Source organism: Cherax quadricarinatus, chromosome 19, assembly GCF_038502225.1.
Source record: "Cherax quadricarinatus isolate ZL_2023a chromosome 19, ASM3850222v1, whole genome shotgun sequence".
NCBI classification, from domain to species: domain Eukaryota; kingdom Metazoa; phylum Arthropoda; class Malacostraca; order Decapoda; family Parastacidae; genus Cherax; species Cherax quadricarinatus.
In genome coordinates, this window is record NC_091310.1 from 33,700,805 (window position 1) to 33,713,995 (window position 13,191).

At 36.1% G+C, this 13,191-nt stretch overlaps 1 protein-coding gene across 5 annotated transcripts in view; it reads left to right on the plus strand.

Moving 5' to 3' along the window:
- LOC128688258 (uncharacterized) overlaps positions 1–13,191 on the plus strand; it is a 159,217-nt gene that overhangs the window by 113,220 nt on the left and 32,806 nt on the right. For 2 of the 5 annotated variants that reach the window (XM_053775974.2, XM_053775973.2), the window contains exon 3: positions 12,296–12,433. The exons of 1 other annotated variant lie outside the window; for it this stretch is intronic. In XM_053775974.2, the coding sequence (XP_053631949.1) occupies positions 12,296–12,433 (138 nt within the window). The remainder of the gene's footprint in view (positions 1–12,295; positions 12,434–13,191) is intronic. 2 more of the 5 variants (XM_053775975.2, XM_053775976.2) reach the window with 1 other exon arrangement.

The following is a 13,191-nucleotide window of genomic DNA, read 5'->3' on the forward strand; positions in this document are numbered from 1 at the left end:
TTCCAGCCATGGTATTGTGGGTTAGTTGCGAACTGTTCCAGCCATGGTATTGTGGGTTAGTTGTGAACTGTTCCAGCCATGGTATTGTGGGTTAGTTGTGAATTGTTCCAGCCATGGTATTGTGGGTTAGTTGTGAATTGTTCCAGCCATGGTATTGTGGGTTAGTTGCGAACTGTTCCAGCCATGGTATTGTGGGTTAGTTGTGAACTGTTCCAGCCATGGTATTGTGGGTTAGTTGTGAATTGTTCCAGCCATGGTATTGTGGGTTAGTTGTGAATTGTTCCAGCCATGGTATTGTGGGTTAGTTGCGAACTGTTCCAGCCATGGTATTGTGGGTTAGTTGTGAACTGTTCCAGCCATGGTATTGTGGGTTAGTTGTGAATTGTTCCAGCCATGGTATTGTGGGTTAGTTGTGAATTGTTCCAGCCATGGTATTGTGGGTTAGTTGTGAATTGTTCCAGCCATGGTATTGTGGGTTAGTTGTGAATTGTTCCAGCCATGGTATTGTGGATTAGTTGTGAATTGTTCCAGCCATGGTACTGTGGGTTAGTTGCGAATTGTTCCAGTCATGGTATTGTGGGTTAGTTGTGAATTGTTCCAGCCATAATATTGTGGATTAGTTGTGAATTGTTCCAGCCATAATATTGTGGATTAGTTGTGAATTGTTCCAGCCATGGTATTGTGGGTTAGTTGTGAATTGTTCCAGCCATAATATTGTGGATTAGTTGTGAATTGTTCCAGCCATAATATTGTGGATTAGTTGTGAATTGTTCCAGCCATAATATTGTGGATTAGTTGTGAATTGTTCCAGCCATGGTATTGTGGGTTAGTTGTGAACTGTTCCAGCCATGGTATTGTGGATTAGTTGTGAATTGTTCCAGCCATAATATTGTGGATTAGTTGTGAATTGTTCCAGCCATAATATTGTGGATTAGTTGTGAATTGTTCCAGCCATAATATTGTGGATTAGTTGTGAATTGTTCCAGCCATAATATTGTGGATTAGTTGTGAATTCTTCCAGCCATAATATTGTGGATTAGTTGTGAATTGTTCCAGCCATGGTACTGTGATTTAAATGTGAATTGTTCTAGACATAGTAATGCAACTCTTAGCATTTATTTGTCTTTACTAATCGTTAAAACTCTGATATTATTAGCAATAATTGATAATAATGTTGAACGTTATTGGCAAAATATTTTGGGTTTCCTTAATGACTTACATCTTTAAATAATACAGTTGAGAACGATACATTCTATCTGTGTGGTTGCATGTGTTTTCTAGGACGGTGGTTCGATAATGTTCAAGAACTCTTGATCCAAGGAATGGAGCTGCACTTCTCTTTCTTGAACCAAGCTTGATTACCTCACATTATGCAGAAGCTGTATGAACCCTACTGGTTTAGTGTTTAATAATAATAATAATAATAATAATAATAATAATAATAATAATAATAATAATAATAATAATAATAATAAATACTAACAAAAAAAAAAAAAAAATAATAATAATAATAATAATAATAATAATAATAATAATAATAATAAATATCTATGCTTGTATGAAAGTCTATTTTGCTACTTACATATTGTTCTAAGTTACAAATTGTAGGTCATTGTCTTTTCTTGCTTCTTGCTTCTGGCTTGTTGTATTGCATAATGTTCTGTCTTAGAGTGTCAAGATGATTCTACCATCGTGCTTGTGTTGCTCTTCTCTGCGGCCCTTGTCTCTATCGTCTCCCCTCCACCATTAACCTTTCCACACCGAGAATATACAACCTCGATTCCGTCCCACCTCCTGAGCAGTCACCTCGCTTCCCATAATTCCTGCCAACCCTTGCTGTCTGAATGCTGAGTGGGGTGGCTGCTGCAACTATTACCTGCTGCCCACACACACCTGGAATCTCTTGGTCTCGTTTGTGTCTTTAGTGGTATTGCTGCTGCCTTTTGTTGGCGGTTTATAGGGCAACTAACAGGTTATACCCGTATCGAGCCAAGTGGTGTGACTACAACTATTACATGCTGCCTAAAATACCTGAAATCTTTTGATCTCGTTTATGTCTTTATTGGCGTTGCGGCTGCCTTTTATTGGCGGTTTATATGGAAACCGACAGGTTATACCATACTTGGTGAAGTGGTGTGGCTACAGCTATTACCTGTTGCCCTCACAGCTGATACCCACTAGCCTTCTGTGTATAGTTTCAGAGTGTTGACTGCACCCACTTACTGACACTCGAACGTGCTGCAAGTTTCCGTGGGGACGTTACCACCACTTCCCGTGTACCACATGACTGCCACCACCTGCTGCTGCTGCTACCACTTCCTCGGCACCACTTCCTCGTATCCTGCAGGCAATCTGCCCTCTTCCAATCCCGACACACGCCTCCTGCTCTGCTTCTCGACTACACCTCAACGCTTTCCCCACCTCGCTATCAAACACTCCATTTGTAGTCTTACATCTCCCTTGTCGCTCTTCCTTGCTCACCCCAGTCTGTCGGCTACTCCCTCTTATCGCCTCTCCGCTCCCTCTGCACTCTGGAAATAGATCTGGAGAGTATTGCTTTCTGTCTTTCTCGCAATCTCTTGCTGTCCTCTCTCGTAAGTTTTAGCCTCTCTCTCTCTCTCTCTCTCTCTCTCTCTCTCTCTCTCTCTCTCTCTCTCTCTCTCTCTATCTCTCTCTCTCTCTCTCTCTCTCTCTCTCTCTCTCTCTCTCTCTCTCTCTCTCTCTCTCTCTCTCTCCCTCTCCCATTTCCACTGACGACGCTGCCAGTCGATTAACATCTCCGACGATATTTTCATGCCTTCCCTTTATCCTCATGCTGCCCTTCCCGGGGTGCTGGGTCCTCTTGACTTTCCTAGGGTGCTGGGTCTTCCTGCCCTTCCTGGGGTTATGAGTCCTCCTGCTCTTCCTGGGGTGCTGGGTCCTCCTGGCCTTCCTGGGGTGCTGAGTCCTCCTGCTCTTCCTGGGGTGATGGGTCCTCCTGCTCTTCCTGGGGTGATGGGTCCTCCTGCTCTTCCTGGGGTGCTGGGTCCTCCTGCTCTTCCTGGGGTGCTGGGTCCTCCTGCTCTTCCTGGGGTGCTGGGTCCTCCTGCTCTTCCTGGAGTGCTGGGTCCTCCTGCTCTTCCTGGGGCGCTGGGTCCTCCTGCTCTTCCTGGGGTGCTGGGTCCTCCTGCTCTTCCTGGGGCGCTGGGTCCTCCTGCTCTTCCTGGGGCGCTGGGTCCTCCTGCTCTTCCTGGGGTGCTGGGTCCTCCTGCTCTTCCTGGGGCGCTGGGTCCTCCTTCTCTTCCTGGGGTGCTGGGTCCTCCTGCTCTTCCTGGGGTGCTGGGTCCTCCTGCTCTTCCTGGGGCGCTGGGTCCTCTTGTCCGTCCTGCTGGTGTTGAGTACTCCTGTCCTATCTGGTCTGCTGGGTTCAGTTCTTTCTGGGATGTTAAGTGTTTCTGTCCTTCCTGAGGTGCTGTGCAATTTTGCATCATTTCCTGGCGAGCTGAGCCCTTTTCCGACACTTTCTGTGGTTCTAGGAGGCACTGGGGCTCTTCGTGTAACTCCATAGTACTGTAAGACATTCTTGCACTTCCACGGGGACTTAGAAAGAACCCCGTGCCCTTTCTGGGGAGTTAGGTCCTCTTCATTCAGTTCATGAAATGTTGAGAGCTGTGCTTGCTCTTATTGGGGTTGCTGGGAGCTCATCTACTCTCACTGGAGTACTGGGTGTCATTTCCAGGGGTGCTGGGTGTCATTCTTTACCTTCCTGGGGAGTCGGGTGCGATTTTTAGAATGCATTTTCTTATGTTCAGTTCGCAAGCGAAATGGCATATATAATCCTTGTAATACAACCACTCATTTATGCTCTCTCTATCCCTCTCTCTCTCTCTTAGTAATAAGGAGCTTAACCCTCAAGGGCAATGCTAAAGCTCCCTAAAACTGCCCTTGCGAAGGGAGGCCCTTGCCCAGGCAGTGTTTGACAAAGCTTAGATAATCATATCAGGAATCCTTTGTCACTGTCCTTGACTCTCATTTCCCGCTTAGCCGGGTGTGGAGGGTCAGAGAGAATGGTACGAGACTGAACAACTCTCACACCCTCATCCATTACACAATGCGAATGAGTTTGTCAGTGTTTTGGCTCTCAGTATCCCACTTTCAATAATATTCCACTTGGCAAAGACAAAATTTATTGCTAATCAGGGTAGTAGTAGAGAGAGAAACGTGTCGGGTGTGTGTTTATTATGGATTATAAAGGTGGCACATTTTTCCCTGAATGTGAACTAGATAATACACTCTAGTGCCAGCGAATTCCTTACATAATCCGTTCGACATGAAATATGTAACGGTAGTCATCCTAGACTATGACCAGCAGATTTTTCAATTCCCACTGGTATCACTGGCTACTTGTATAAAAAAAAGTATTGAGTGATCGATGTCCAACCTTTTCTACATGGAAGTGCAACGATGTGTGACCTAAAGCTGGATGTAGAGTTGTATTATTACTCTAATAATATTTAAGCATAGAATTAAGAAAAATTTACGTATCCCCAGTTATACGACTTTATGCATGGAAGGAGTGTGCATCGTTGCATGACTGCTTCCCTTAACCCAGCACGCTGACAGCTTCTGCGCCACCTTCCTTGATCTGAAGGCTTCCTTTGATACCGCTAACCGTCATGTTATCCCAAGGGATCTCGACAGAATGAATAAAGGTGGATGGCTTCTCCGCTGGATCAAAGGCTACCCCCTCCCTTCCCTCCAACAAGAAGACTCTGAATAAGGCATCTCCCAGCAAGGTATCCTTAGTCCCACCTTATTTAACATTCATATCAGTGCCTTAATAATTTGATGCCTGTGCAACTTGGGTGAAGCAGTGTATTGCCAATCAGTATGAAGATAAAACCACAAGTTGCAAGATGAGCTTTCAATAAAAAAACGGGAAACGGGTGGGGCTTGAACCCATGGCAAGTGAGTTTTAAAACTTCCGGCCCTTTTCATCGTTTATTGGCAATCGCGTTATTGTTATTTCCTGAGTAAAGCTTTAAATGTCTCGCTCTCTGTAGAGCTTCACTGAATCTTAACTTGATAAAGCTCCACACAGAGCGAAACATTGCCATACATAAAAGCTTAATTTGCATTCCGTATTGTCCTTCTCGTCTATGCATCCTCAATCACTATAAGATTAGAAACAAAGCACTTGCCGCTAGTTCAAACCCCACCCGTACCGTGGTTTGTTGCAGTCGTGTCATTACGATTTCGTGAGTTATTATAAGATTAGCTCTCGTCATGATATATTTATAAAAAATTAAACATTTCGACTCTTCCAGAATCCCTAAACATATGTAGGAAACCTATATTTTAACACTTTTCAGCCGAGAAACCAAGAAAATAAATTGTCCTTAACTCCGAATCCATCTCAGGGGAATATACAGATCGTCAGAGTCCGCAGTGTGATGAGTCTTTGCTCAATAATGTAAAAGATGTATCTTAAAATTTCTCTATGAACTCACATTTTGGGGGAAATAATAATAACAATGATAATAATAATAATAATAATAATAATAATAATAATAATAATAATAATAATAATAATAATAATAATAATAATAATAATAATAATTAATAATAATAATAATAATAATAATAATAATAATAATAATATTTATTTTTTTATTATCACACTGGCCGATTCCCACCAAGGCAGGGTGACCCGAAAAAGAAAAACTTTCACCATCATTCACTCCATCACTGTCTTGCCAGAAGGGTGCTTTACACTACAGTTTTTAAACTGCAACATTAACACCCCTCCTTCAGAGTGCAGGCACTGTACTTCCCATCTCCAGGACTCAAGTCCGGCCTGCCGGTTTCCCTGAACCCCTTCATAAATGTTACTTTGCTCACACTCCAACAGCACGTCAAGTATTAAAAACCATTCGTCTCCATTCACTCCTATCAAACACGCTCACGCACGCCTGCTGGAAGTCCAAGCCCCTCGCACACAAAACCTCCTTTACCCCCTCCCTCCAACCTTTCCTAGGCCGACCCCTACCCCGCCTTCCTTCCACTACAGACTAATACACTCTTGAAGTCATTCTGTTTCGCTCCATTCTCTCTACATGTCCGAACCACCTCAACAACCCTTCCTCAGCCCTCTGGACAACAGTTTTGGTAATCCCGCACCTCCTCTTAACTTCCAAACTACGAATTCTCTGCATTATATTCACACCACACATTGCTCTCAGACATGACATCTCCACTGCCTCCAGCCTTCTCCTCGCTGCAACATTCATCACCCATGCTTCACACCCATATAAGAGCGTTGGTAAAACTATACTCTCATACATTCCTCTCATTGCCTCCAAGGACAAAGTTCTTTGTCTCCACAGACTCCTAAGTGCACCACTCACCCTTTTCCCCTCATCAATTCTATGATTCACCTCATCTTTCATATTAATAATAATATAATATTGATGATAATAGCAATGATAGTAATAATATTAATAGTAGTAGTGGTAGTAATAATAATAATAATAATAATAATATAATTATTATTTTATTATTATTATTATTATACATAATATTAGTAGTAGTAGTAGTTGTGATGGCAGTAGTAGTAGTAGTAGTAGTAGTAGTAGTAGTAGTAGTAGTAGTAGTAGTAGCAGTAATACTAGTAGTAGTAGTAGTAGTAGTAGTAGTAGTAGTAGTAGTAGTAGTAGTAGTAGTAGTAGTAGCAGTAGTAGTAATAGTAGTAAATATTGGTATTAGTAAGAGCATTATATATATCTTGAAGGAAAGCTAAACCCGTGTGGGTCACCCAGTGCATGGAGAGATACAAGATAGATTCTCTGAAAGGTAAATTGCACACAGAAGAGTTGTCCATTTGTACCCACTTCGTGAGAGAAAACAAAATACACTGTTTCGGTCACTCCTGGACCATTAGAGAGAAGCTTGATAACTGCTGACTTGACATGATAATAGACGAAAATGGACTGAAACGTCGTGTAATGATTCCTCTCAAAATTGTGGCTTATTCAGTGAATGGGTTCCAGTCATGGTCCTCAAGTTCCTCTACTCACATATGTTTTCTAACCAGTGAATAATCATTGGTCTAAGTCAACAAGCAGAACTGTTTTTACGACGTTTTGCATATTTCAACACTTGAGTAGTAGAGAGGCGTTTTCTGATATGTTTGAAAATTTAGATGCAAAATGCATATATATAAAGAGACTGATGTTACACTGTGCAGCTATGTCGTAGTTAAGGTTTTATTATTATTATTATATACATACACACACACACACACACATATATATATATATATATATATATATATATATATATATATATATATATATATATATATATATATATATATATATATATATATATATATATATATTGTGGAAAATAATTTCCCAAAAATTATGCTGTATAATGTAACATCAGTCTCTTTATATATATGCATTTTGCATCTAAATTTTCAAACATATCAGAAATATATATATATATATATATATATATATATATATATATATATATATATATATATATATATATATATATATATATATATATATATATATATATATATATATATATATATATATGTTGTGGAAAATAATTTCCCAAAAATTATGCTGTATAATTTTATAATGTAAATATACCTGATTAATACATTGCTTTGCTCTAAAGTGTATTTTTAAAAGAAGAGAATCGAGAGGAAAGCTCTGCACCTGCACTGAGGAGCAGGGGGACGCCATTGTTTTTGAATGTGGTACAGGCATGCTAATGTAATGTGCATAATTTTCGTCACTCTAGAGGTTATATTGGGCTTAAAACCTCTCAAATAGGAGCCGAAATTGTTGGATTTGCAGTCCTGCATAACATAAGCATTAAGCAGATGGACAGGACAGCTCCAGGAACCTCAGCTAAGTGTCTAATTTATGTTAGAATTCTGGCCAGTTTTTCTTCATAAATAGGCAGAGGGGGTTTCTGTACATGACACACCGTAATCTCCAGACTAATTGGTGAGTGTTATGATTATAAATTCTCCTTGTGTTACATAAATGTGTATATGGAATCATTTATTAATTTTAATATACAGCCCATATGTTTATATTAAATTTTACCAGAATTCCTGGTGATGTATATTTCATTTGCAATTAATATAGGTCTAGAGCAACTTGTGGATATAACAGTTGTAGGAATCGAAGGGGGACATTTTTTGAGACCTAGGTGTCCCAAAATTCCTACTTGTCTATGTAACTTTGATTAATTATAATTATCTTTGTTACCATTTACTGGTATGTACCTTATGAGTTACATCCAGTTAAATGAAATTTTCCACATATATATATGTCGTGTCGAATATGTAAAACTGGTCAATTAGCAAGAACTCATTTAAAATTAAGTCTTTTCTAAAATTTTCTCTTATACGTTTAAAGATATATTTTTTTCATTAATGTTATTGTAAAAAATTTTAATTTTGCTTCAAACGAATCTTAGAAAACTTACCTAACCTTATTATAAAAAGAACAATTTATTTTAGCCTAACCCAACTAAATATATTTTAGATTTGTTTACAATAATTTAATACTAAAGAAACACAGTGAAATATATTTTTTTTCGTTAGGCTCAGAATGATTTTGGCGAAATTGTTGCATACACAAATTTTCGCTTGACATATATGACAAGATGAGCGTTGCTATTTAAGCCAAGATCGCAAGTTCTCCATATTCGGCACGACATATATATATATATATATATATATATATATATATATATATATATATATATATATATATATATATATATATATATATATATATATATATATATATATATATATATGTAAAACTGGTCAATTAGCAAGAACTCATTTAAAATTAAGTCCTTTCCAAAATTTTCTCTTACACGTTTAAAGATATATTTTTTTCATTAATGTTAATGTAATTTTTTTTAATTTTGCACCAAAAGGAACTTAGAAAACTTACCTAACCTTATTTTAACAAGAGCAATTTATTTTAGCCTAACCCAACTAAATATATTTTAGATTTGTTTACAATAATTTAATACTAAACAAACACAACGAAATATATTTTTTTTCGTTAGGTTCAGAATTATTTTGGCAAAATTATTGCATACACAAATTTTCGCTTGTCCTATATGGCAAGATGAGCGTTGCTATTTAAGCAAAGATGGCAAGTTCTGCCTATTCGGCACGACATATATATATATATATATATATATATATATATATATATATATATATATATTTATATTTATATATATATATGTATATATATATATATATATATATATATATATATATATATATATATTTATGTATATATTTATATTTATATATATATATATATATATCTATATATATATATATATATATATATATAGATCTATATATATATATATATATATATATATATATATACATATATATATATATATATATATATATATATATATATATATATATATATATATATATACATAGGTATATGCAATAAGATCACAGTAAACAGGTGATTTTAAAATATGCAAAACAACCACTGTGAAAGAGTAGTGAAATTCCAAGCGCTGTCGTGACTACTCACATTGTCAAGGAACTATGATAGTAATACAAGTGAAAATTTGTGTATGCAATAACGTCGCCAAAATCATAATGAACCTAACGAAAAAAGTATATTTCACTGTGTTTGTTTAATATTAAATTATTGTAAACAAATCTAAAAAATATTTAGTTGGGTTAAGTTAAAATAAATTGTTCTTGCTATAATAAGGTTAGGTAAGTTTTCTAAGATTCTTTTGGTGCAAAATTAAAAATTTTTACATTAACATTAATGAAAAAAACATATCTTTACACGTATAAGAGAAAATTTTAGAAAGGACTTAATTTTAAATGAGTTCTTGCTAATTGACCAGTTTTACATATTCAGCACGACATATATATATATATATATATATATATATATATATATATATATATATATATATATATATATATATATATATATATATATATATATATATATATATATACATATATATATATATATATACATACATACATATATTATATATATATATATGTATATATATAATATGTATATATATATATATATGTATATATATATATATATATATATATATATGTATATATATATATGTATATATATGTATATATATGTATATATATATATATGTATATATATATATATATATATATATATATATATATATATATATATATATATATATATATATAAATATGTCGTGCCGAATAGGCAGAACTTGCGAACTTGGCTTAAATAGCAACACTCATCTTGCCAAATAGGAAAAGTGAAAATTTGTGTATACAATAATTTCGCCAAAATCATTCTGAACCTAACGAAAAAAATATATTTGATTGTGTTTTTTAAGTACTAAATTATTGTAAACGTATTTAAAATATATTTAGTTGGGTTAGGCTAAAATAAATTGCTCTTTTTATGATAAGGTTAGGTAAGTTTTCTAAGATTCTTTTGGTGCAAAATTAAAATTTTTTACTTTAACATTAATGAAAAATATATATCTTTAAACGTATAAGAGAAAATTTCAGAAAGGACTTAATTTTAAATGAGTTCTTGCTAATTGACCAGTTTTACATATTCGGCACGACTTATATATATATATATATACATATATACATATATATATATATATATATATATATATATATATATACATATATATTTATATATATATATATATATATATATATATATATATGTATATATAAATATATATATATATGTATATATAAATATATATATATATATATATGTATATATAAATATATATATATATATATGTATATATATATGTATATATATATATATATATATGTATATATATATATAAACAATTAGGTTGACAGAGGGATCGAACCATGGCACTTTAGCACTGAGCTACCGGGCTTTTAATAGGAAAGTTTCACATAAGCACTGCTCTGTCCTGTCTGCGCCAGTGACTGTAGTCCGTATCCCAGCTGTGAAAGGAAAGTTGAGGAGTTGGCGAAGGTAGGTGTTGTTGAGGGCAGTGCCGAGGGTAGGCTTTGAAAAGATGTGCTGAAGAGATATGCTAATGGGATGAACTGAAGAGAGGTGCCGAGGAAAGGTACTAAGAAAGACGGGAGGGGAAGTGGAGGGAAAGGTATAGAGGGTAGGCATCTAGAGACGTGCATCAGCCAGGAGGCTCAAGAGGGGAGAGAAGGTCAATACATATTTCAGCGCCTAGCAGTGTGCAGAGCGTCCCTGTTTGCTGCCAGAAAATACGTCCACAATATGTTAAGATTACGACATTTTACCTCGTGTGTACAGCCCAGTTTTATCTCCAGCGATTTGTATCTCGCCTCAGAGTTCGATGCTGCTGGCATTATATAAATGTCTTTTGCGTTAGCTGTCTACCTAGCCGCAACAAATGGCGTGCTCCAAGAGAAATGTATATACTTCATTTTGCTTTTTGTTTTAGACATGAATAACGTGTACAGTTTAATTTAAAACACTATATTTTGAAAACTTTTTATAGTATGTTGTCACGCAGCAGGATTTATACACGACGAAGTCTGCATCTCTCAATAAATGTGCACAAAGAGGTGTATATCTCGCAAAGTAAATACAGTGAGAGTTTGCTTTAATCCCTATTTTAGGAAATAAAATATTCTTGAATGATGGTGCAGAGGTGAAACACAGTATACTGACACTCGTGCAGTCAATTAGCTATAAATAAAATAAACTAATCAATTAACGTAGCTTGAACAATTTTTTATTGCACCTCTCATCTGAATGTTCGTGAGTCATTAAGGTTGTAATTTATCCCTTAAACAAACATTGAAAAATATTTGCAGCATTGAAACAGTTATGAATGTTAACTTTGTGAAAGTGAACGGTATGGTCATACCAACATGATGTGGGAAAAAGACATAATATTTTCTCAATTCTCTCTCTCTCTCTCTCTCTCTCTCTCTCTCTGTAGTTATATATATATATATATATATATATATATATATATATATATATATATATATATATATATATATAGAACTACAGAGTGAGAGAGACAGATGGAAAGAGAGAGACAGAGAGAGAAACAGACAGAGAGATACACATCTTTCGTGTAAATGATCTGAGAAGTACCCACCTGCCTGTATAAACATCCTGCGTTCTCCGTTTGTACCGCCACAAGACGTAGATTCAGAGCCAAACTTCTCACTGTGCTTACCTCTACAGGAAAAAAAGATATATTATCACAGAACACGAAGTCTTCATCCCTGCAGGAGGACGTACAGCGACGCAGGGCGTCGGGGCGGCGGGGCCGTAGCTCACGACTCTGTCGTACAGGAGAGCATTCATCCACTGGCTCAGGCAATCCTCAACTCCCACGGACACGCAGAGTGCAAGTAAGTCCCCTTCTATATCTCTCACAAAAAGGTATATAGGCCACATAATCATTTTTTTTTTTTAACTAAGATCGTAATTCACTTCTCGCTTCATGGCAGAAGCTTTTGTTGTCAATACTCGACGACACACCGATTAAGTGTAAGTTCTTCCGATCTTAAAAGTTTGATTTACCTTCTGGTATTAACTAAGGCCCATATTTGCGTTTTCGTCCAGTATTTATCTCTGCACCTGCATGATAACTGTTCTTTATTTTCTGTAAAATGTAATCAAAATAAAATTAATAAAACAAATATTCAAGAATAACTAGCAATTACGTAAATAACTGAGTTCTTCATGCAAAAAAGTTCTTTGCCAAAGATAGCAAAAAATTGAATTGCTGAATGGGCCCTTGGTGAGTATTGTTCCTCCGGGCTCGACTGCCTCGACTGAAATATATTTCCAAGTGGAGGTAGAGGAGGGAGAGGTGGGGGTAGGAAGAGAAGGACAGCAAAGGAGAAGAGGGAAGGAAAGATGGTACGAAGGGATTGAAAGAGGGAGCGAAGGAGGAGGTTAAAGTTAGAGAGAGAGAGTGGGAAAAGAGCACTTGTGGAATACACCAGTAACCCGCACATAGGAGAATGAAACTTATGACGGAGTATCGGTCTGACTTAGATCATTATGTGGTTAATGGTCCAGGTCAAACCGAAACATCGTCATAAAGTTTCGTTCTCCTATATTCGGGTTATTTGTGTATTGTTACAGCCACGGTATTGTGCCT